The sequence below is a fragment of the Macaca nemestrina genome, chromosome 18, assembly GCF_043159975.1.
Source record: "Macaca nemestrina isolate mMacNem1 chromosome 18, mMacNem.hap1, whole genome shotgun sequence".
NCBI lineage: Eukaryota > Metazoa > Chordata > Mammalia > Primates > Cercopithecidae > Macaca > Macaca nemestrina.
This window is the reverse complement of record NC_092142.1, coordinates 53,226,046-53,250,045: the sequence shown is the minus strand read 5'-3', so window position 1 is coordinate 53,250,045 and position 24,000 is coordinate 53,226,046. Positions and strand designations below refer to the sequence as shown.

Genomic DNA, 24,000 nt, shown 5'->3' with positions numbered 1-24,000 from the left:
AAACAACAGAGGTTTACCCCATCTCTACTAAAAAAAATACAAAAAACTAGCCGGGCGTGGTGGCAGGCGCCTGTAGTCCCAGTTACTCGAGAGGCTGAGGCAGGAGAATGGCGTAAACCCGGGAGGCGGAGCTTGCAGTGAGTTGAGATCCGGCCACCGCACTCCAGCCTGGGCGATAGAGCGAGACTCCGCCTCAAAAAACAAACAAACAAAACAAAAACAAAAAAACAAAACAAGAAACAGAGGTTTACTCTCTTGCAGTTCTGGAGGCTAGAATCTGAAATCAAGGTATCGACAGTGCGCTGGTCCTTCTGAAGTCGCTAGGGGAGAAGCCTTTCTTACCCCCTCTCAGTTTCTGGGGGCTGCCAGCAACCCCTTGCATTCCTTGGATTATAGCCGTATCACTCCAATCTCTGCCTCTGTCTTCAGGTGGTTGTCTTCTCCCTTGGGTCACAGTGTCTGTATCTTTTCTCTTCTTAGAAGGACACTAGTCGTATTGGATTAAGAGTCCACCTCACTCAAGCATGAGATGAAACTTCAGCATCAGCAATGGCCATGTTTTCAAATCAGATCACACCCTGAGGTTCTGGGAAGGACTTGAATCTGGGAAGGACACTATCCAAGCCAGTACACTGCGTGTTATTGTTTGTTTTGTAGAATGTAACGCTCTCTTCAGCTGTCCTGTGTGTGTCCCTTTTCAGTATCTGATTACCCCACTAAAATCTAAGCTCCATTAAAACAAGGTGCTTCTCTAATTCACCACTCTATCCCCAGCACTTAGCACTGCTCCTGGCACGTGGAAGGCACTCTGTAAATACATGTTGCGAAGAAAAAAGAAGAGGGGTAGAAAAGAAGGGAAATTGCAGATTTTCTGGCTTGACATGTTTAAGATGGTGATTGGGACTCAAGGGAGGGCTGAGCCTAAGTTGGGGTGAATCAAGAAAAAGTTGGGGCTTCCTAACTCCTGTTGAAGGATCTTTCTTCCCATTCTTTTCCCAGGAGCTTGAGAACAGGCCCAGCTGTGATACCTGGATAGTCTCGGGGGAGTCAGAACTATTCATCTCTGTCACTCTTAGACACCTGCCCTCACCCTTACCCCACCATGGCAAAGCAGCTGCCCAGCTAACCAGGAGCATGACAGAGAGAAGAGTCACTTGCCATGTTGACTCTTGCATGTGCTATGTCCCTCACACTGGAGGACAGTGTCTACTTGCAACGGTGTCCCATTATCACAACTGATGATACAAAATAGGGCTAACAAACTCAGCTGCCTGAAAGCAATTGAGAGACGTGGGCCAGATGAGGACTGGAGCAAACTAGAGTGTGTCCAGATAGAAGGGCAGCAGCTATGAACTCTAGGTATTTGTTCTCATAAAGAAGTCTTGTATTTCTTAGCCTTCCAATTTTTTAAACAAACCCAGAGGCCTGGATTTTTAAATGAAATCACCTAATTAGCAAGTGCTAGCAAGCAATTCAATCAAAAAGTGGGGAGGGAGGGAAAGGCCACTATGGAGGCCAAACCAAAAATAAAAAAAAAGAGATTGTGATCAGAGGCAACCACTGATTCACAACCGCTGGTGTGCTGCAATCCCTCAGTTTGTCTTTAAGAATCTGCAATTTCCAAACAGTGTAAATGAGAACAAGGCAGAACTCTGGTGCGTCGACTCATACGGATAAGCTGAACGAAAACAACAAAGTCAAGAAACAGTACCAGACATCCAGAGTTAGGCCTAAGCAAACCAGAACACCTTCTTCCTCTCCCTCAACCTAGCCGCTAGCAGGGATAATGGATCCTTGACCCCAGTTGTATTTCTGCCCAAATCTTCCCCAATATTTGTGGGAAGTGTAAAGATTCAGGGGGACGCAAAGTTGGGCAGCCTGATTGCCCCTTTCCTTCAGTCAAATCAGGGACTAGTCTTTCAGCATCTTTCCCCCAAACTCTCAGCATTACCTCCCCAAGCCCACAAAAGGACTGCTCTCCCTCCCAAAGGGATCATAGTTAAAAATACCAGACAGTATTCTAGCCTGGGCTTTGCAAAACTCTCTAAGCCTCAGCTTCCCCATCTCTAAGATTAGGGTTAGGTCATAACCCAATTTTGTGCAAATTTTGTATAAAATTTGTGCACATGACAGAAAGGTGCTGTTCCTCCAGTGTGGCCCCAAGCCAAGGTACACATATTGGTGCACACAGAAGGGCTAGACTTCACACCCTTTTTGCCCCTCAGTGCCCTTGTTCAGTGAACATCCTGTACTACCACACATGGCCACCCTGGATAGCCTCTCACTTGCAGACTTATAGTGAGAATTAAATATGACACTGTTTGAAAATGCTTAACACAATTATGTGGTAAATAACAATAAATCAACGTTATGTTTTTAATCTTTTTTTTTTTAGATGAAGTCTCACTGTTGCCCCCCAGGCTGCAGTGCAATGACGCGATCTCAGCTCACTGCAACCTCCACATCCCCAGCTCAAGCAATTCTCCTCCTGAGAAGCTGGGATTACAGGCACCTGCCACCATGTCCAGCTAATTTTTGTATTTTTAGTAGAGATGGGGTTTCACCATGTTGGCCAGGCTGGTCTCGAACTCCTGACCTCAGGTGATGCACCTGCCTCGGCCTCCCAAAGTGCTGGGATTACAGGTGTGAGCCACCGTGTGCCCGGCCTAATCTTAATGTTTTTATATGCTCCTCAACCGTCCTAAAACAGTCCAGCTCTTGAGGTTCTCAACATTATTTTAGGTAGGGTGCAGTCTGGGGTCAGAGAATTAAATTAACATTGAATTAAATGAACATTGAATAGTGAGAAACACTCTCTTTTCAATTGTCTCATTTCTTCTGAGAAAGATTCAGTATTTAACACTTCCAACACTCTCTAATGACACACACACACACACCCCTGAGCCTCTAGGAGTCTTTCCAAGCCAGTAAAAAGGCTAAAATGTATTAACACTGCTTGGTTTTAGCTGTGTTTATCTTTTACCATTTCCTTTTCTGGTGAGTAACAGCTACTTTTCAATTTACAGTGGTAGTATCAGGTTTTCTTTCCAAAAATATGTACTTTGGTTTTAAAAATGAGTCAATTTATGGAAAAATGTTAAGTAAATAATAAAGGTGGTAGCAAGAAGCTTGAAGTTTGGGAAACTCGACACCAGACAATTCCAGACAAGGCCAGACCTTGATGTTCTCAATTCCCAGCAAGGCTCACGTCGATTCCCCACGAGCTCAACTCAAGAGTTTGCTCCTCGAAGCTCCTGACTTTCATAAACCTTCAGCTTAGTGAAAGGCGTGCCTGGGTCACGCCTCCTGAGCGCCTTGGACCTTACCAGGAAGGGGCAGTCAGTCCCTCCTGAATGACTGAAGTGGGCTCTGCCCTGGCTGAGCCCAGGCAGGACCGGAGTCCTGACAGCCGAAAGGCCTGCGTACAACCTCCCCTGGCCAAGCGATGCCAAGGCGCCCTCCAAAATTAACGAGGAGTGAGCGGAGCAGGGTACACAATGTGGTTGTGTTTGATCCCGCGACGTGTCACTTGGAATCTCAATTTATTGCCAATAGACGACGTTGTCAGGCACTAATTTTCTCGTGGCGCTCCATCACAGGCCTCTCAACACCAGGGGAGGGGCTCAGAGGCTGGTGGGCAGGGGGGCTCAGAGGAGCCGTCGCGAGCCAGCCAGGGGTTCCTGTAACGAGGCTTTAATGAGGGGAGCGCGCCGGCCTTTGTCGAGAAACCGGAGGAGGCGGCGGCGGCTGGGTCAGGAGCTCGGCAAGGTCGCTTCCTCCCCCGGCCCCGAGAGCCCGGGAATCCGGAGAGGGTCAGCGGCGGCCGCCAGGCCGGGTGCCTACTGAGGGGCTGTCCTGGGCCCGCACCACCCTCGCCCACTCCGAACTGCGAACTGCAGCAGGAAACACAACATTTCCAAGCAACAATGCAAACGCGCTCATTACCATCTTCTCAATATGCATGAAGAAAATGCACAGCGCTGGCCGAGCCCCCTCACACCGCTCTGGCCTCGGCGTCCAATAAGGCGACAAATTCATCTCTCAGGATGAATGAGGAGGGGGCGCCGGGGAGGCAGATCCACGTGGGGGAGGGGACGGATCCCGGAGAGGGAGAGAAGAAGAGAGAATATTTACGGAGGAGAACCTGAGAGACAGAACAAGAAATCCAAGGAGGAAATAGGAGAGGATCCAGATGGAAGTGGGGAGGAAAGAAAGAAAATTAAAAACGAGAACTGCGGATGGGGGAAAGGGACACAGTCACAGACACAGGGAGAGGAAAAAAGAGACATTAAGAAGGGGGTGAAGGAGGGAGCAGAAGGGAGAAAAGTGAACTGAAAAGTGGTCCAGGGCAAAGGCATAAAAACAGCACAGTGAGGGAGCGGAGGAAAGAGAAGAAAAGTGAATGATCTAGAAATCGAAGATAGAGGAAATGGGAAGGACAGACGGAAGGAAAGAGAAAACCAAAGGCACGGGGGAGGGGGCTGCTCAAGTCAGGTGTTAAACGGCTGATCCGGAAGAGGTAAAAGAAAAGAAAATCATTCCCGCGGAGGGCCAGGATCTTCCAGCCAGGTCACTCAGGGTGCTGCGCCTCTCGGGCCGCTGACAGACGCAGGGAAGTGAGCCGGGTCGCAGGAGGCGCAGGGGCGGAACGGGGGACCTAAGAGCCCACCGCCTTCACGCCCCACCTTGGGCATTCCGACTCGCTCCCGGGTGCCCAGCCCTGGCCCGGGGCCCACCCTGCGCGTCGCGGCCCGCCACCGCTGTTGCACCATTCCGGCCGGCGGCCTCTCCCGCGCCGAGAGCGAAGTTGGCAAAGTTTACCCCTAAGTTTCCCCGTCGCTTCTCCGGACCCAAGAAGGGCCTCCAAGTCCCTGGTGGCCGGTGGGGAGCGGCAGCACGCTCCGGAGAGCTCTGGAGGCCCCCGGTCCGCGTCTCCTGGGATGCTCGGAGTCCGGATTCCTGGCCAAATACGAATTCCACCCTGTGCGGACGCCAGGCCATGCTCTCAGGAGTCCGCCGCTGCTAATAGCGGAGAAAGAGAACGCGAAAGTGAGAGAGAGGGAGAGAGAGAGAAGGAAAAAAAATATTCTCAGCTCAATTTAAGTCTCATGGAAAGGGCTTACAACTGTAATTAAATCATTAAATTCTTGTCTACGCTTCACAGAGCGGAGAGAAATTAACTTCCCACCAACCTCATTTTCTATTTGAACATGAAATAATGATTTTCTGCCCGTCTAATTACAAAGCCAACATCTGATCAAGCCAGCATCCAGAGGGGATTATCGCATGCACGAGTATTAGACCTCATTACCAGCTTGAGTGCAAAATTATTACATCTTGTAATTGGATGGTGAGATTTATATACAGATCGGCCCGGTTTCTGTAAGATTGTAATTACAAGCTTCGTTGGTTAGCTACTTATCAGAACTTTGCAGGAAAACAAAACAAATGACTGAGGAAAACGAGCATTTCATTAACCTGTAACCCGAGCGCGAGGGGGAGGGAACGGTAGGAGCGCGCGCCGCAGCGTCTGCAGGAAGCTCAGAGATCGCGGGTTGGCACCGCAGCCCAGGGACTCAGGGCCTGGGAGGGATGGATAGAAGATGGGCCGGGGCTGGGAGTCCCAGGGCTGCAGCGGCTGCCCTTGACCGGGACGCGTGAGCACCGTGAGGCTGGGTAAGGAGGGGGCAGGAAGCGGGCCTGGTGACTCAGCTCTTGTGAAGTGCGCTGCGCAGCCCACAGAGCCTGGCGGGCCGCGGACTCGGGGCACTCGTCGGGCAGCGGCTCCTGGTGCGCAACCAGCGCACGCGCGCCAAGTGCATGCGATGGACAGACACCCTCTCTGAACACTCCCCGCTCCCTGGGCAGCATTGAGAAGGCCTGCAGTGAGTCTCCAAAGCGCTTTGTGCGCTAGGAATGTTGAAAGAAGGCAAGATGATGTAGAAGCTTCTGCGTGAAGCGCGTTCGTGCGCGCGACTTTCCCAAATCTACTTCCATGCACCTGCTTTTCTTCCCTGTGCGAGCGTGTCACTCTGACCATTTAATCTGTTGGATTAAAAATCCCTGGAAAAGGTTCAGCTGCCCTCGGACCCTCGAATTCAGCCCACAGCCGGGCTCCACTGGCCCAGTCGAGTTGGCGGACCAGCGCCACGTTGGACGCTGCTGCCTGGGACGCTGAGTCTCGACGTGGCGCGCAGATGGCCCGGACAGACCAGGGCTGTTCTCAGTTGGAAAGTAGGGTAGCCAGGAGGCCGCTTCTGCTCGAGGCCTGGGGAGCCTGGAGGGATCTAATATGCGAGGTTCTTGGGTCCGCGTCTGGGTCTGGAGGCTCACTCCCTGGGCTGTGGGCGTCCCCCACCCCCCAGCCAGCGTGACTGAGTCCCTAAGAGCCGCCTGGCCCTTCCCTGGCCTCTTTCTCGCCGCCCGCAGTCCGACGCAGCCAGGTCGATAGCTGGTTAATGCGGAAGGAGCATCTCCGAGGCTCATTATTGTTTTTTCTTTTCCTTCTGAAAAAAAGCTGAATTAAATATCGGGAGTCTCACTCGATCACTTACAGCGTAGCCCTATTCCCCCCACCTCAGAATCTCGCTCGGCTCCCCCCTGGTCTGGTGCCACCACTTTGTACAAACACTATGACTTCAGGGCCGTCGAGGCTCAAGGTCTGACACCTAGGAAATATCCCGGAAAATAACGTTACTCTCAATTTTGTAATCCCAAGTTTCTTCGCGTGAAAGTTAGCCCAACATTCCCTATGCTACTCTCTGAGAGGTGTAACGGGAAACGAAATCAGGCGTCGAGGAGGTATTTCAAAGTCAGGGCGGCCCCTGATGACGCCTCCTTCGGCTAGGCTCCTGAGAAGGCACCAGGCTCCCCGACACCAGGCTGAGGCGGGAGGGAAGGTGATAGGGAAACTGCTCAGATGCAGTCTGGGAGTACCCCACTTTCCCTCATTGCCGCCAAACCTGGTCCTCCTCAAACTTTCCCAAGCTTCCTCCCCGCCCCCGCCCCGCCCCCGCAGGGTTTTTGGCATTCACACCTACTAGGGCCGCGGGCCTGTGCCAAGACCCCCGGAAAGAGGTGGGAAGTGGGAGGTGGGCGGTGGGGGTGGGATCAAAACTGGGTGTCTGCCGTAGAGGTGGAAGCATCTTTCATTCCAGAGCTGGGCTCCCCAGAGCTGTGATCAGAGACAGCCGGGGCCGAGACCCTCTGATCTCCTCTAATCCTGCCACTCTGGTGGAATTCGAATTCGATTCCTGGATCCATCCATGCAAGGTGACGGTTTCCGCCTCCGAGCTGGGGCTGGCCACTCCACGGCAGAGTTGCCACCCCCGTTTTGTCTCCGGGGCGTGCCCACTGCAGGCCTGGCTGGCTTGTGGGTCGCCGCCGCGGCCTAAAGCTCTGAGCCCCCAGCCGCGGCAATGCTGGGAATTTCAATGCTGCTGACGACTGCACGCCCTAATCCGTGAAGGTGCGCGCCCGATCCTGGGATTTCAAGTTTGATTCAGGAAATATCCCATCATTAAACCAAAACTCTTGCCTTCCATCCCCACCGGAGGCGGTGGGAGGATCCTTGTAGAGAGAAAAGAGGTTAGCGCCGGGACCGGGAGAAGGGGTAGGGGTCGTGCAAGGAAAGATCTCTACAGACGAAAACGCCAATATAGAAACTTCTCGAAGAGCTCTCCAAAAGTTCCTAGGGCCTCCGTGGCCCGGCGCCCTGCTCCTCCCCCATTCCCAGCCGCCTGGGGCGCAGGCCTGCTTCACCGATTTGTGGCGGCTGCCCACCCTTCCAGCGCCCCCGGATTGCCACCCTTCAGCCCCTGGAGCCAGCCCGCCATTTTTAGTAAGGGATTCGCACGCGGACCCGGGGGCGGCGTTAAGTGGCTAATCTCAGGGTTTTGTCCTCCTGGATGGGGGGCTGCCTCGCCCCCGCAGGGCAGCGAAGGGGCCTCTGAAGACGATATTAGGACGCACTCCCTCGCTCCCCACCCCCACGCCGGCTGCTAGCTCCCTCCCTACGCTGCTGAAAGTGGCCAGGAGTCCAGAGGTGCGAGCTGCAAAAGGGGCTCGGGCACAGGGGGGCCCCCGGAGCCAGCCTCGGCCACGGTCCCGCGCCTCGGCCTGGGGACAGGCTTGGAGGGGCGGGAGGCGGGAGGGGCGAGCTGACCCTGCACTCACCCAGTCCCCGCGCCTCTCGCTCCCCCGCCCGGCGCGGGCAGGAGAGGGCGGGCAGGGACTCGCGGCGCTCCGGCTCCCGCCCCTGCCCCGCCCCGCCCTGCGCGCGGAATCCGCGGGGGTGGGCGGCCTCGCCCGTAAGGCGCCCAGGCGATTGGCGACTCGGGGAAGAGACGCGGGGAAAAGTCGAATAAGAGGGCGCGACGTCAGACCCGAGATTTGGGGAAGGGCGAGGGAGGGGGTGGAAGGGCGGGGATGGACACACAGACACGGACACACACCCCCCGCGCGGCACCCTAAGTGTCCACAACTTTTGGCTGCCTTACTTAGCCCAGGGTGCAGAGGCTGGAAAGGTTGGGGGAAGTATCGTGTGAGTAAAGAGAGAGATTTAAAGAATAGAAGTAGTGAGAGAGGTAAAAGTGAAGGGAACGGACCGGAGAGCAAAAGCCATCGTGAGAAAGGGAAAGGGAAGGGGAGAGGAGAAAGGAGAGTTTCATAGCGTCCAGGGCAGTGCAGGAGCCCGAAGGAGCGGAAGCGATCCTGGGGGGAAGAGGAGTGCGGGGAGGGGAGGGGAGAGGAAGGGCGAGGAGGGGGAGTGAAAACTAGAGGAGGGAGAAGGAAGCGAGGCGCGACACTGCTGGGGAGAGGAGGGCAGTGAGGAGCGAGGCGCCGGCAGAGGCAGCTCCGGCGGCCGAGAGGAGGGAGCGCGGCGCAGAGAGGAGGGGCTTGCGCCCCGTAGAAATGTCAATCAGAGCCCGGAGCCCCGGGAATCTCCGCCAATCTGTTCGGACCTGACCTGGCTCCTCGCCGCCGCCGTCGCCGCCGCGGAGCAGATCAATAGGCGAACGCGGAGCACAGCGCAGCGCCGGCGGCAGCGCGGCCCCAAGCCCGGCCCAGCTCCCGATGCGCGCCGGAGCCCGCGGGCAGCGCTGAGCTGGGCGGCCCGGGGGCCGGGCCCCCTCTCCGTCCGTGCCCCGCGGGCCACCATGTCCTTCCCCCAGCTGGGATACCAATACATCCGCCCGCTTTACCCGTCCGAGCGTCCGGGGGCCGCTGGCGGCAGCGGCGGCAGTGCGGGGGCCCGGGGCGGCCCGGGTGCCGGAGCCTCAGAGTTGGCCGCCTCGGGGTCCCTGTCCAACGTGCTCTCGTCCGTGTACGGGGCGCCCTACGCCGCGGCCGCGGCGGCCGCCGCCGCCCAAGGCTACGGCGCCTTCCTGCCCTACGCCGCGGAGCTGCCCATCTTCCCACAGCTGGTAAGAGCCCGCGGAGCCAGGGAAGGAGGGGTTGGCGCTGGGGCGCAGGGCGAGCTGAGCGCGCGGGGTTCGGACTAGAGGGGTGCAGGCCAGGAGGGGGGAGGCAGCGACGGCTGGGGCTCACCCGCGCTCCCTCCGCGCGTGTTCCTTCCTTCTCCATGTGCCTACAGGGCGCGCAGTATGAGCTGAAGGACAGCCCCGGGGTGCAGCATCCGGCCGCGGCTGCCGCGTTTCCGCACCCGCACCCCGCCTTCTACCCGTATGGCCAGTATCAATTCGGGGACCCGTCCCGTCCCAAGAACGCCACCAGGGAGAGCACCAGCACTCTCAAGGCCTGGCTCAACGAGCACCGCAAGAACCCCTACCCCACCAAGGGCGAGAAGATCATGCTGGCCATCATCACCAAGATGACCCTCACCCAGGTGTCCACCTGGTTCGCCAACGCGCGCCGGCGCCTCAAGAAGGAGAATAAGATGACTTGGGCGCCTCGCAGCCGCACTGACGAGGAGGGAAACGCTTATGGGAGCGAGCGCGAGGAGGAAGACGAAGAGGAGGACGAGGAGGATGGCAAACGCGAGCTAGAGCTGGAGGAGGAGGAGCTCGGGGGGGAGGAGGAGGACACGGGGGGCGAGGGCCTGGCGGACGACGACGAGGACGAGGAGATCGATTTGGAGAACTTAGACGGCGCGGCCACCGGGCCTGAGCTGTCCCTGGCTGGGGCGGCGCGCAGGGATGGCGACCTCGGCCTGGGACGCATTTCGGACTCCAAAAATAGCGACTCAGAAGACAGCTCTGAGGGCTTGGAGGACCGGCCACTACCGGTCCTGAGTCTGGCTCCAGCGCCGCCACCAGTGGCCGTGTCCTCACCGTCTCCGCCCTCGCCCCCCGTGGGCCTGGACCCCTGCGCTCCCGCACCAATCCCCGCCTCCGCCCTGCAGAAGCCCAAGATCTGGTCCCTCGCGGAGACTGCCACAAGCCCGGACAACCCGCGCCGCTCGCCTCCCGGCGCGGGGGGGTCTCCACCGGGGGCAGCGGTCGCGCCTCCCGCCCTGCAGCTCTCTCCGGCCGCCGCCGCCGCCGCCGCTCACAGACTGGTCTCAGCGCCGCTGGGCAAGTTCCCGGCTTGGACCAACCGGCCGTTTCCAGGCCCGCCGCCCGGTCCCCGCCCGCACCCGCTCTCCCTGCTGGGCTCGGCCCCTCCGCACCTGCTGGGACTTCCCGGAGCCGCGGGCCACCCGGCTGCCGCCGCCGCCTTCGCTCGGCCCGCGGAGCCCGAAGGCGGAACAGGTGACTGCTGAGCGCTGGACGCGGAGCGGGGGCGGGCTCTGCGGATAGTGCCGGAGCTGGCCGGGAGGGGCAGGGTCCGGGAGGCGCAGGGCGCGTCCCTCTCCGCTCCTGCTTTCTGCGGCCCTGGGCGCCGGAACCGAGCGCTCTAAAGGCCCTCCTTTTTCTTCCCCCGCTTCCCTTAGATCGCTGTAGTGCCTTGGAAGTGGAGAAAAAGTTACTCAAGACAGCTTTCCAGCCCGTGCCCAGGCGGTAAGACCCCGAGGTTGGGGGGCTAGGGGGACTGACTGGAGGGGAAAGGAGAGAACGTGGAGCACCACGCACGGCCTTTTGCCCGGGAATAGCATGGAACCCTGCTGGGACGCATTTTGTAAAAGGGGACGAAAGTCACTTCTTCGGTCGCCCCTGTAGGCCCTGCGACAGCTCTCCAGGTCCAGCCCAGGCACCCCAGGCGCGGCCGGTGGGTACAGCGCCTGTACCTTCTAGGGGAAGCCTTGCGTGGCTGAGCCCACAGGCCACTGGGGCGGGTGGCGGCTCTCTGATGCTCACCTCTTTCCAGCCCCAGACCTCGGGTCCTGACGCCTCGTGCCCACCCTACAGTTAAACCCCCAACACACACATCTACAACTGGACATAATTTTACATTGCGACACCTTCCTGACTCTCGGCCCCAACCCAAGTAGGATCTCCCGGCCCTAGGCCGCCTCTGCGCTCCTGAATCTCACCTTTTTTGCTATTACTGTCTCTCTCTTCCAGGCCCCAGAACCATCTGGACGCCGCCCTGGTCTTATCGGCTCTCTCCTCATCCTAGTTCTTTAAAAAACAAAACAAAACAAAACAAAAACTTTTTTTAATCGTTGTAATAATTGTAAAAAAAAAAATCGCTCTGTATAGTTACAACTTGTAAGCATGTCAGTGTATAAATACCTAAAAGCAAAACTAAAAAAAAGAAAGAAAAAAGAAATAAAACCAGTCCTCCTCAGCCCTCCCCAAGTCGCTTCTGTGGCACCCCGCATTCGCTGTGAGGTTTGTTTGTTCGGTTGATTTTGGGGGGTGGAGTTTCAGTGAGAATAAACGTGTCTGCCTTTGTGTGTGTGTGTATATATACAGAGAAATGTACATATGTGTGAACCAAATTGTACGAGAAAGTATCTATTTTTGGCTAAATAAATGAGCTGCTGCCACTTTGACTATAACCCGCCTGTCTGCCCCCTCGACGGATCTGTTTGGTGTTTTTTTGTTTTTGGGGTTTTTTCTCCCCTTGGTTGTTTGAAGAATTCGCGGGAAAGGACGAGAGACGAATCAGGACCGAGTAGTCAAACGACAGCAATAGCTGAGGGGGCACAGAAGTGGCGGGGCTGGGGGCGCCGCAGCAGGAGAAGTGGCTGGAAAAACACCTGGGGCGGCGGAGAGAACGGGAGCAGGAGACAGATGGGAGACCCCGACAAGATTCTTTGCTAAGAGCCAGGAATCTGGGCCCGACCCACAGTTCTACGGGAGCAACCGCGGTGGCTTGGATCCTTCTCTGGCGACCTTGCCAAAAGATTTAGAGAAGGGTCTGGACACAACGGGGTTAGCCTGCGCGGGTGGTGGGGGCGTGTTCTCATCACTCCCCCCCGCCCCGCCCCCGTCCCCATTCTTTGATCGACACAATTGAGGCTTTCTCAGTGTTACCTATAAGAGGTTGTGCGAGCCCAGATTCTATCCTCCTTCCAAGCCGGTTGCACCCCTTCTGTCTTTATAAATGCCAGGGTGTGGGGTGACGGTGGAGGCAGATATGGAGAAGAGGGGAGCCTAGGGGTACATATCAACCCTCTAGATGATGTGTGACTGCCCAGCTCTAGTTGAGAGTTGGGAGCCCGGGTCCTGGCAGCATCTGTGCGTCTTGGCACCCTGGTGGGTTTTCCCACGTGCCCTAGAAGAGGCATCCTGCTAAAGTCCCGGCGCAGGGGTTGCGGGGGTGTCAGACCCGCAGCACCTTTCCAGCCGGGATTCCGGCTCCAGGCGGGCCTGGGGTGGGCGGGCCGGGGGAGGCAGCTGGGAAATTTGGGGCTGGAGCTCCCTCTACAGGACAAAGGGGGACGCTCGGCGCCTCGCCTCCCTGGCCTCTTCACCCTGCCGCGCGCCGCGCCCCCTCCGCACCCTCTTTTTCCTCTCGCAGTCAGCCAGCCAGCCTGGCCCAAGTTTGACTTGAAGAAGCTGTAGGGAGTGTTTGGGCGAGTGACACCTCGGGGTAAGAAGGAGAGACACATTTTTTTTTGCCCCCTCCCCACGTTACTAAAGGTACGGTGTGGCCAGATGCGGGGTGTTTGACCCTCACAGTGGCGCGGTGTGGCCAGATGCGGGGTGTTTGACCCTCAGAGTGGCGCGTGTGACTATCTCCCGCGTTCCAGGGAGGTATGGGAAGCGCGCACATTCCCCGAAGCCACGGAACAAGACACGGCTCAACATTGCACAACTTCGAGACCCGGCGGTAGCAGAGCGGAGCCCGACAGGACTGGGCCGTGCGGGCCCAGCGGTCAGCGCCGCGCCTCGGGAGTCCCTTCCGCGAAGGGGGCGATCAAGGTGCAGCGGCGCCCCATGGGCGAGTGGGGAGGGGGCTGTGTCGGCCTCTGTGTCACTCTGCGAGCGCACAGAGGGCTGGCGAACCGCTAGTGGACACCCGGCAAAGCCGCTCCTCCGCTGGCTTGCTCCTCCAGCCCCTTCCTCAGAGGCCAAAGAGACGTCTCCTCGGCTCCCCAGCGTTCCCTCTCTTTGTTAACGGTGTTTCTGGGGTTCAGGCTCCTTCCCAGTTCGTAAGCTCAGACTGAGGTTTCGCTCTGGCCCTGCTCACAGCGCCCCCAGACGTGGAGCCCGCTCATCCTCGCGGACTTGGAACTGAGGCCGGAACGCCAGGACCCGGGCAGAGACTGGTTAGCACATTGAATGACTTGACAAGGACAGCACTCCGACACCTCAACAGCTCAGGCCTCACAAGCTTAACTGGCACCGACTCTGCTCCCACTTACCCCCTGTGAAACCCAAGGCAGACAATTCACTTCTCTGAGCCCTTATCTCCTCATCTACAAAATGGGAATAATGAGGGCAAAGAGGAAGAATGTCCAGGGCTGACACGAGGTAGGTGGGAAGAAGCAATCTTACTCTTTTTTTCTTTAATTTAGAGACAGGATCTCACTCTGTTGCCCAGGCTGGAGTATTGCCCAGCCTGTTGTCCAGGCTGGTGCAATCACAGCTCACTGCAACCTCAAACTTCTGGGCTCAAATCATCCTCCTATGTCAGCCTTCTACTCACTAGAACTACAGGCACACACCACCACACCCTGCTATTTTTTTATTTTTGTAGAGACAGTTGCTCAGGCTGATCTTCAACTCCTGGCCTCAAGCAATCCTCCCACCTCAGCCTCCCAAAGCACTGGGAGTACAGGCTTGATCCTCAGCACCTGGTCATTTTACTATTAAAATTACATTTCAGAATCTCCAACTTCGCTTTTTAAACTCCCAGCAGTATTACACTCCACCCCTTTCATTAGCAACAAAAGTGAGGTGTCTGCATTCAGGCATCCCAGGATCCTTTGCAACTCCAGCTCAGCTAAGCAAGAGAGGAAACTTCCCAGGCAGGGGCACAGCAGAGAGGGGGCTGTGATCATGGAGGTGACAGCAGAAGTTAGGTGGCCTCTCTACACTGAACACCACCCAAGAGGAGGCAGGGGATCTGCTCACAGCCAGATGGGTATGGAGAAGCAGGTGGGGCTTGAAGATGCCTGAGTGCAGGTCTCTAGGTCTTTCTCTGGTGGAGACCCCAGAGTAAAGTCAGCTTCTCAGGCCACATCCCAGGGATAATGGTCCTTGCATGAGCCACTTTCTGTCCCCACTGAAAAATCAGTAGATTTAGGTACCAGAGGAGACTTGGCATAAACCTAGGAGCAGTTCCCATGCATCTGTATTTTCTCTTATCCCATAGAACACATGAGCCCTCAAGTGGTCCCAAGTTGACCCCAATAAGATAATCTAATCAAAACAGAAAAAGAATCTCAGCTTCAGCTTCACAGCTGAAAGAGGGAAGAGGAGATAGTCCTTGTGGCGTCTCTTTCACTTGACTGAACTCCCATTTCTTCTCTTCCTCCCAGAACCTCCTCCCTAAGCCCTCCCCTCATCTCCCTCCTCTCAGGGGTCCCTGGAATGCCTCCATCCCTTATTGTCTGTCCTTAAAAATCTTAAAGGGAAACCAGGAGGGAGAGAAGGAGAGGGACTATGGGAATCTCATCCCTGGTCCTGATTAAGCTTCAATTAGAAATAAAATATGTCAATCACCCCTCCTGGAAGGGGTTCCTGCTGTCGGGGCTGGTTATGCAAAGCGCTCCAAGGTGTGTGGGGATAATCAATTAGGTCAGAGGAGGAGAAGTGTGGCACTGCTTCCCTCATTATCTGCGTGGAGCTGGGGAGCGGGGGAGCATCCCAGAGCCAGGGAGCCGGAAGAGAATGAAATTATCTCCCTAAGTGATTGTCCACCTCTGGGACCAGCATATTAATGGTTTCCAATTGAATTTCTCTCTAGGGGAATACAGGAAGGGGGAGGTGGGGTACAGCTAGAAAACAACATGGAAGGACCAGAGGGCAGGTGCAACAGAAGCCAATCACCTGTCCCAGGTGAGGAATGAGGACAGAACAGGGTCCCACGTACCAGGCGGGTGTTCTCTGAGCACCCAGAGGACAGCCGGGCTCAGAGACTCCACTGTCTCACCCCTGCCTGAGTTTTGCAAGGTCGGCCATAGGGATTGAATGCTTGGGTAAGAATTGGATGTCAGACATTTTCTGTTTTAGTTTTATTGAGAGTTTTTGCTGGAGACTTGCTTTGGGCGTAATTGTTTGTATCCTTCTAGAAATGTCCTCTGTATCCTACAATTTCTGGTTGCAGCTACCCTTCACCCTCATTGAGTGAAAATGGACAATTGTTTGTAAAAATTGTGTCTGTGATGAACTAACACCAGCTTGAGTGGAGGCAGGGCTCATACTCTCTCTAGTCCCACTTTTGACATCCGTGCAATGGAGGGCTTGGATTAGATGAATTTATCCAAGCTTTCTTCCAAATCCGGTGTTGTCTAGGATTAGGCATAAAGGAAAGAACTGTGAATTCAAAGATAATTGTGGGGGTGAGGGGGCCCTTTGACCTCTCTGGATACTGCCTCTTGATCCTAATTCGCTGCCGTCCTTGGATTCAGCCAACTTGACCAATTAAAAATGCCCATCTGGCGCCGTGGCTCATATCTGTAATCCCAGCACCTTGGGAGGCCGAGGCGGGCAGGTCACAAGGTCAAGAGATCGAGACCATCCTGGCCAAAATGGTGAAACCCTGTCTCTACTAAAAATACAAAAATTAGCTGGGCATGGTGGCACGCACCTATAATTCCAGCTACTCTGGAGGCTGAGGTGGGAGAATCGCTTGAACCAGGGAGTCGGAGGTTGCAATGAGCCGAAATCGCGCCACTGCACTCCAGGCTGGTGACAGAGTGAGATTCTGTTTCAAACAAAAACAAAAACAAAAACAAAAACATGCCCGTCTATTGTGTGACGAACCTAGCTTTGATGCAGTTGCCCCTCCCCTCTAAGGAGGCTCTCCAAAGGCCATCCCAATGGTCTGAATGGAAAACCACCACGAAGGCATCTCTTCTCGAGGTAAGGGCATGACTGGAAAGGGTCTTAAGAGTAGAGCAGTTGTCCTCAACCAGGCAATTGTGCTTTTCCCTTGCCCCCTCCCTGGGGACATTTGACAATGTCTGGAGTCATTTTTGATCATCAGAACTAGGGTAGGGGTGCTATTGGCATCTCATAGGTAGCGGTCAGGGGTGCTGCAGAACAATCCTCCACTACAAAGTTATCCAGCCCCAAATTTCAGTACTGCTGAGGTTGAGAAACACAGAGCTGAAGCAGGGAGAGGTGTCTAAGGCAGCCACAGCAAGATTTTCTCCTGCAAGCCACAGCTTTGTTGAGAGAAACATTAAAACAGGGTGCTAAGCAGAGCGTTTTTGTTCTTTAACAACTTTTGGCCCTGGAACGGGGAAGTCAGGTGAGAGAGAAAGCAAACAGAAAACTGTGTGAGCCTGAGGAAAACAGAAGAGTCGGTTTCAACTCAGCCTGGTGCCCAGGGCCGGAGTGTCTGGAGGCAAAACCTTCCGGGGTGAAAGAGTGGGAGTCACCCCCAGTGAGATGTGTGTCTGGAAAGCTGGGGCCTGTCTCCCTTGAATCTTAATGTCAGGTGCAGGTTACTAGAAGATTCTAGCAGATGAGAACTTAACTAGTGTGGCTTTTGCCTTGTATGGGTGTATTTATTTACTCGCTTATTTTTCGTGTGTGTGTGTGTGCGCGCGCGCGTGTGTGTTTGTGTGTGTCCCGTGTCAAGGTGCGGGAGGGAGACAAAGGAAGGGTAAGCTCACACTCTGGGGCCTGGCCGGCCAGGACGGGAAGGCTATGATTTCATGGCTTTTGTACTGGGTGGCGAGCCTGCATTCTCTCACTGCAACAGGCCGCTAACAAGTGGGCCCGCAGCCCTCCAGGGCCTTTGGAGTGCACTCATCTGAGAGATTGTGCTTTTCCCCGCCGCTCAGATTTATTTTGCCAAAGTTACAGGGCAATTATGGAAATGCGCCCTTTGAAGCTGGGCTGATTTCTCTTTATTTTCTTCTCCCTGACAAAGCAGAGCTTCCCTGCCTCTTGCTGGTCTCTCTCTCCTCTCTCTCTCCCTTTCCTCTTTTTTTCCTGATATTTATTAGATAGCAGGAGTTTCCAGAGGTTATGTGAAAAAATCTTTTAAATGATGATAAAAATGAATACAGATTAAAATAATGTTACTATTATTTGTGTGTGTGTGTGTGTGTGTGTGTGTGTGTGTGTTAAAGGACTTTGATGACCAGGAGGGGAGAAATAGATTCAGAATAGCAGGAGACAGACTCCTCCTGCACGGATGGTGGGTGCACCCTAGTCAAGCCTGAGGCCCGCAGCAGCCTGGCTGGCCCACAGGCTGGCAGTGGACTGGCCTGGCCACCCGAGGCCCCTGCTGTGCCCCTGGAATCCACAGCTCCACAGACTGAGCAGAAGTGCCTGTCTGATTCCTCACACCTCTGGAATAAGAGGCCCAGGCTCCACAGAGCAGTGTTTTCTGGGTTTGGTACATTATTTATCACTGGAGAATGGAATCTGGAGGCTCCATGTGAACCGGCCCCACTGATTTCTCTTCGCCGCCCCACTCTGCTTGATGCTGGGGCATTGAGGAAAAGTGTCTGAAGCCTGATGGCGTCCACCTCAGTGCTGGTGAGGCCCGTGGAGGGGGAGAGTCAGCCCGGATTGCTGGGTGTCCGGGGGCCTCTGTTTCTATTTCTTAGAGTGGTTTTGAAGTTTTCTTTGTCCATATTTTTGTTTGCCCCTTCCTTCCTCCCTTCCTGTCTTTGGGGTGAATGGCTAGTTATCTGTGGACCAACACCAACAGGAAGTCTTATCACCTCCAGGAGCTGGCGCTGGCCCTGGTGGCCTGCGCAGAGTGGAGGCCGTTTCAGTGCTCACTTCCTTGGCCTGTTTTAAAATATAAAATGAGCTGAGCGTGGTGGCTCAGGCCTGTAATCCCAGCACCTTGGGAAACCAGGGTGGGTGGATCACCTGAGGTCAGGAATTTGAGACCAGCCTGGCCAACATGGCGAAACCCAGTCTCTACTAAAAATACAGAAATTAGCTGGGCATGGTGGCGCATGCCTGTAGTCCCAGTTATTTGGGGGCTGAGGCAGGAGAATCACTTGAACCCGGGAGGCGGAGGTTGCAGTGAGCTGAGATCGCGCTATTGCACTCTAACCTGGGCAGCAAGAGCAAAACCCCATCTTAAAAAAGAAATACAAATAAAAATAGAATGGAGTAAAGTGTGTGCTGATGATGTGACAGACCTCTTCTCTGCACTGTCCATGCATTTTATTTAATGTTCGTAGCCCCCCTATGGAAGGCAGTATTATTATCTCACTTTCACAGATGAGGAAACTAAGGCTTGGAGTGGAGTGGGGCAGAAGGGTGGGGGTATCAGGAAACTCTTCTGGAAACACAGAGCAATCTCCATGGATTAGACAAAGTCAAGGCAGAACATTCTATAGGGCGTGCTGTCATCTGAACCGCAAGGGGCATATGTGTGTGTGCGCGCACAAGAAGCTGGTAAGAGTGGTTCCCTCAGGGAAAGGAGCTGGCAGCTGGGAGTTGAGACAGGAGGAATGTTTTCCAGGGTGTATCCCTCTGCTCCTTTTGAACCTTGAGACAGCTCTTTAAAACGCTGTTTTGTGTGGTTTTATTTTTTTATTTTTATTTATTTTTATGTTTTTGCACACAGTCTTGCTCTGTGGCCTAGCCCAGAGTATAGTGGTGGGATCTTGGCTCACTGCAACCTCCACCTCCCAAGTTCAAGCGATTCTCATGCCTCAGCCTCTCGAGTAGCTGGGATTACAGGTGCACACCACCACGCCTGGCTAAATTTTCTATTTTTTCACCATGTTGCCCAGGCTGATCTTTAACTCCTGGATTCAAGCAATCCTCCCGCCATCATCTCCCAAAGTGCCATGATTACAGGCGTTGGCCATCATGCCTGGCCTATTTTGTTTGTTTTAAAATCACTAAAATGCATCTGGGAGAGGAGAGAGAAAGAGAAAGGCAAGAAGCCACCTTCTCCGGATCTCTCAGCGAAGTTGAAAATGACTCACTCGTTGGACACCACAGATATTCACAAAGCACCTGTGTAGGAACATGCACCTCAGGCGTGGTGCTCCAGAAGATGGAACCCAGAATCAGACTGCCTTGGTTCAAATCCCAGCTGCATCGCACTCTAACTGTGGGACCTTGGGGTGCCAACTTCACCTCTCTGAGCTTGGCTCCCTCCTAAAATAGAAAGAAGAATTATATTACCTTTCTCATAGGCTGCTGAGAAAATGAAGTGAGCGAATTCACGCCAAAAGCAACGCATCATTCATAATGATTGGCCTCGTGCATAATCATTAACTAATACATTACATATGTTATTTTTATTAATTGTAACAACCACCCTGGCCATAAGCATAATTGTCCCCATTTTATAGATAGGTAAATCCAAGCTCAGCCACTTGTTCAGCATGGCCCATCAAGGGTGGAGCCGGCACTGATTCAGGCCTTTCTGACTCCGAATGCACAGGCATGCATTCGTCTGTGCTGGAATCTACCCTGGTTCATGCATCGAGATTTGGAGTGGAGTGTTCTGCAGCTGTGAACCCAATTTAATCCCATGCTGTCCCTCTACTTGACCTACCTGATGTTCACGGGCGTGACACTGTCTTGGATGGGCCAGGGCCACGTGCAGCCCTAGCACATCGCATCCACCTGCCTCCGCTGTGGAAGACAGAATGCAAGGGCATCTGAGAGCTGTGTCAGAGGAATAACCTGGAATCTGTTGTCCTCTCTCCTCTCTCTCTCTCTCTTTTTTTTGAAATGGAGTCACCCTCTATAGTCCAGGCTGCAGTGCGGTGGCATGATCTTGGCTCACTGCAACCTCTGCCTCCCAGGTTCAAGCAAGCCTCCTGCCTCAGCCTCCTGAGTACCTGGTATTACAGGCACCTGCCACCATATCCAGCTAACTTTTGTGTTTTTAATAGAGACAGGGTTTCACCGTGCTGGCCAGGCTGTCTTGAAATCCTGACCTCAGGTGATCCGCCCAGCCTCAGCCTCCCAAAGGGCTGGGATTACAGGCCTGAGCCACTGCCCCCGGCCCTCTCATTTATTTTTTCAGTAGCAACAGGACAGGACGAAGATCTCTGTCCACTCCTTTAATTGCTTTTCATCTTCACTCCTGGTGGAAGGAGGCTTTGGGGGTAATTGCACATGGAAATTTTGCTGTGAGAGGCCATCCACATTAGCAGGAGAAAGGCTTGCCTTCCTTCTAGATTTTTGCTCCTCCTCAATGTGTCATCCCTGGACCAGCACCTGCAGCATCAGCCTGGGAGCTGGTTAGAAATGTGAATTCTCAGGCCCCTTCCAGGTCCAGTCAATCAGAATTTGCATTTTCCTAGGAGTACCTGTGTGATGCCAGTGCAATCTTTTTTTTTTTTAAGACATGGTCTCACTCTGTCACCCAGGCTGGAATGCAGTGATATGATTATAACTCACTGCAGCCTGGAACTCCTGAGCTCAAGCAATCCTCCCCACTCAGCCTCCTGAGTTGCTCGGACTATAGGCACACACCACCATACCTGGCTGATTTTTTCTAAAGTTTTTGTCGAAAAGGGGTCAGGCGGATATCAAACTACTGGCCTCAAGCAATCCTCCAGTCTCAGCCTCCCAAAGTACTAGGATTACAAGAATGAGCCACCGTGCCCTGCTGCGTGTGCATACTAAAAGGTGAGAAGTACTGGTCTAGGTACTCCTCAGTAAAACCTAGGGCCCCACCAGGATGGAGCTGGAACAGTCTCTGAGACTTGGATCTCCATGGGAAATGCACAATAGGGCTGGGATGCTGTGGGGGAGACCAAGGAGGGAGGCAGGAAAGGAAAGACTGAGTGAGGTCGAGGGGGAAGGAGCCAAGCAGCAACCCAAGCAGCAACCCGAGGCGGATTACACCAAGACGGAAGATGGATCTGGCCTCTTTCTCTGCCTTTAAACATGTTTGTGATTGGCTGTAACACTGGGTTTTTCATGGCCACAGCCTCTGCCCACATAGCCTTCCAGATACTTCACAGCATAGTGACACGGGAGAGACCTAGTTAGACAAACGTAGGACTTTATTAATAGCAACCAACTTCTTGCGCATTGAAGATCACAGCGGATCCCCACTAACCTTGGGTATGCCTCATGAAAGAAAAGATAGAATAAGAGAGAGGAAAGAAGAAAAGAAAGAAAGGAGTAAGCAAGGAAGGTCATTCTGGATAAGCACAAAACAGGTAGGAGCCCTTGAGGGCAAGGACTGTGTCATTCACTTTTTCTTTTTGAGACACAGTCTCACTCTGTCACCCAGGTTGGAGTACAGTGGTGCAATCTCAGCTCACTGCAACATCTGCCTCCCAGGCGCAGGCAACTCTCCTGCCTCAGCCTCCTGAGTAGCTGAGATTACAGGCATCCACCACCATGCCTGGCTAATTTTTGCACTTTTAGTAGAGATGAAGTTTCACTATTATGGCCAGGCTGGTCTCGAACTCCTGACCTCAGGTGATCCTCCCACCTTGGCCTCCCAAAGTGCTGGGATTACGGGCATGAGCCATCGTGCCAGGCCTCATTCACATCTTTTTATTCATTCATTCATTTATTCAACAACATCGCACAGGGAGCCAACACGTGAACAAAGTCCCTGCTTTCCTGGTGCCTTCAGTCTACTGGAAACAGTTTTATAAAATTAACGGTAATAATGTGTTGTGTTGTCTGGAATATGAGGGATAAGAACAAGATGCTGTTAAGTATGCATGACGAAGAGGACTTAGCCTAGTTTGGGATGGGGAAGGATTTATGCATTCATGGGCCTGGGGACACAAAGGAGGCCTGCAGCACAGTGGGAAAGAGGAAGAGGAGGGCCCTGGACCTGTGCCATCCTCCAACATGGCAGCCGCTGCCCACACATGGCTACTGAGCACTGGAAATGCAGCTGGTCCTAACCGAGCTGTGCCATCAAAATGCACTCTGGAATTCGAAGACTCCAGATATTAAAAGAAAAAAGAATGTAAAGCATCACAATGATTTTATGTTTTTACATATTGAAATGACAGTATTTTGAACATACAGGGTTAAATAAGATATACAGATGCTCCTCAACTTACTGTGGCATTATGACTCAGTAAACCCATTATAAGTTGAAAATGTTGTAAGTCAAAAATGCACTTAATTATATCTAGGCTACTGAACACCATAGCTCAGCCCAGCCTGCCTTCAGCATGCTCAGAATGCTTACATTAGCCTACAGTTAGGCAAAATCATCTAACACAAAGCCTGTTTTATTTATATTTTATTTTATTTTATTTTATTTTATTTTATTTTATTTTATTTTATTTTATTTTATTTTTGAGACAGAGCCTCATTCTGTCACCCAGGTCGGAGTGCAGTGGCACGATCTTGGCTCACTGCAAACTTCCACCTCCCAGGTTCAAGCAATTCTCCTGCTTCAGCCTCCCGAGTCGCTGGGACTACAGACATGCACCGCCATGCCCAGCTAATTCTTATATTTTTCATAGAGATGGGGTTTCACCATGTTGGCCAGGCTGGTCTCGAACTCCTGACCTCAAGTTATCTGCCTGTCTTGGGATTACAGGCGTGAGCCAATACGCCTGGCCACAACACCTGTTTTATAGTAAAGTGTTGACTATCTCTCATACTGCATATTTCCAGCCTGGGAAAATATTACATTGCAATGGTTTTGCACCATTGTAAAGCCAAAAAATTGTAAGTTGAACCATCGTAAGTTTGGAACTATTATTTGAATTAATTTTATCTGTTTCTTTATACGTTTTAAATGTAATTATTAGAATTTTTTTGAGATGCTGTTGCCCAGGCTGGAGAACAATGGCACGATCTCTGCTCATTGCAACCTCCGCCTCCCAGGATTTTCTCTCTTGAGTGATTCTCCTGCCTCAGCCTCTTGAGTAGCTGGGATTACAAGTGTGAGCCACCACACCCTGCTAATTTTTGTGTTTTTAGTAGAGATGGGGTTTCACCATGTTAGCCAGGCTGGTCTCAAATGCCTGACCTCAGGTGAGCCGCCCACCTTGTTATCTCAAAGTGCTGGGATTACAGGCATGAGCCACAGCCTCTGGCCAGAAATTTTTAAATGACATACATGGCACATGTTGTTCCTAGTGGGCAGCACTGACCTCAAAAGACTGAGGTACAGGAGTCCATATTCCAGCACCACTGTTTGCCAGTTAAGGCACCTTGAGCAAATTAGCTTAGCCACACTAAGCCTCAGTGCTGTCATTTGGAAATAATCATATCTAGCATTTATTGTGTAGCTTGCATATGTTAAGCACATATAGCAATGTATCCAATCTTTACGAGGTCCAATGAGGTAGGTACTACAATTACCTCCATTTTGCAGCTGGAGAAACGGAGGCTCAGGAAGATATAATTCACCAAAAGCCACAGCCCCAGGAAGTAGGGGGAAGTATAATTGAACCCAAGTAGTCTGGCTCCCAAGACTCTATTACAAAACAGCAATGGTACCTGTTGCATGGGATTGCCACGGAGAATTTCACTGAGGCAATGATGTATGCAAAGCCCGTAGTATTGTATTGTACCAGACACCATATCAGTAAGCTCCATAGTG

The 24,000-nt window shown here is 53.4% G+C and overlaps 1 protein-coding gene across 1 annotated transcript; it reads left to right on the top strand.

Annotated features, from left to right (window-relative positions):
- Positions 1 to 8,434: 8,434 nt before the first annotated feature.
- LOC105494090 (iroquois homeobox 3) lies at positions 8,435 to 11,905 on the top strand. Its single transcript, XM_011762192.2, has 4 exons — positions 8,435 to 9,425; positions 9,596 to 10,712; positions 10,895 to 10,961; positions 11,466 to 11,905. Exons 1-4 carry the CDS (start codon positions 9,159 to 9,161, stop codon positions 11,518 to 11,520), a joined length of 1,506 nt encoding a protein of 501 aa, XP_011760494.1. The 5' UTR covers positions 8,435 to 9,158; the 3' UTR covers positions 11,521 to 11,905.
- The last annotated feature ends 12,095 nt before the right edge of the window (positions 11,906 to 24,000 follow it).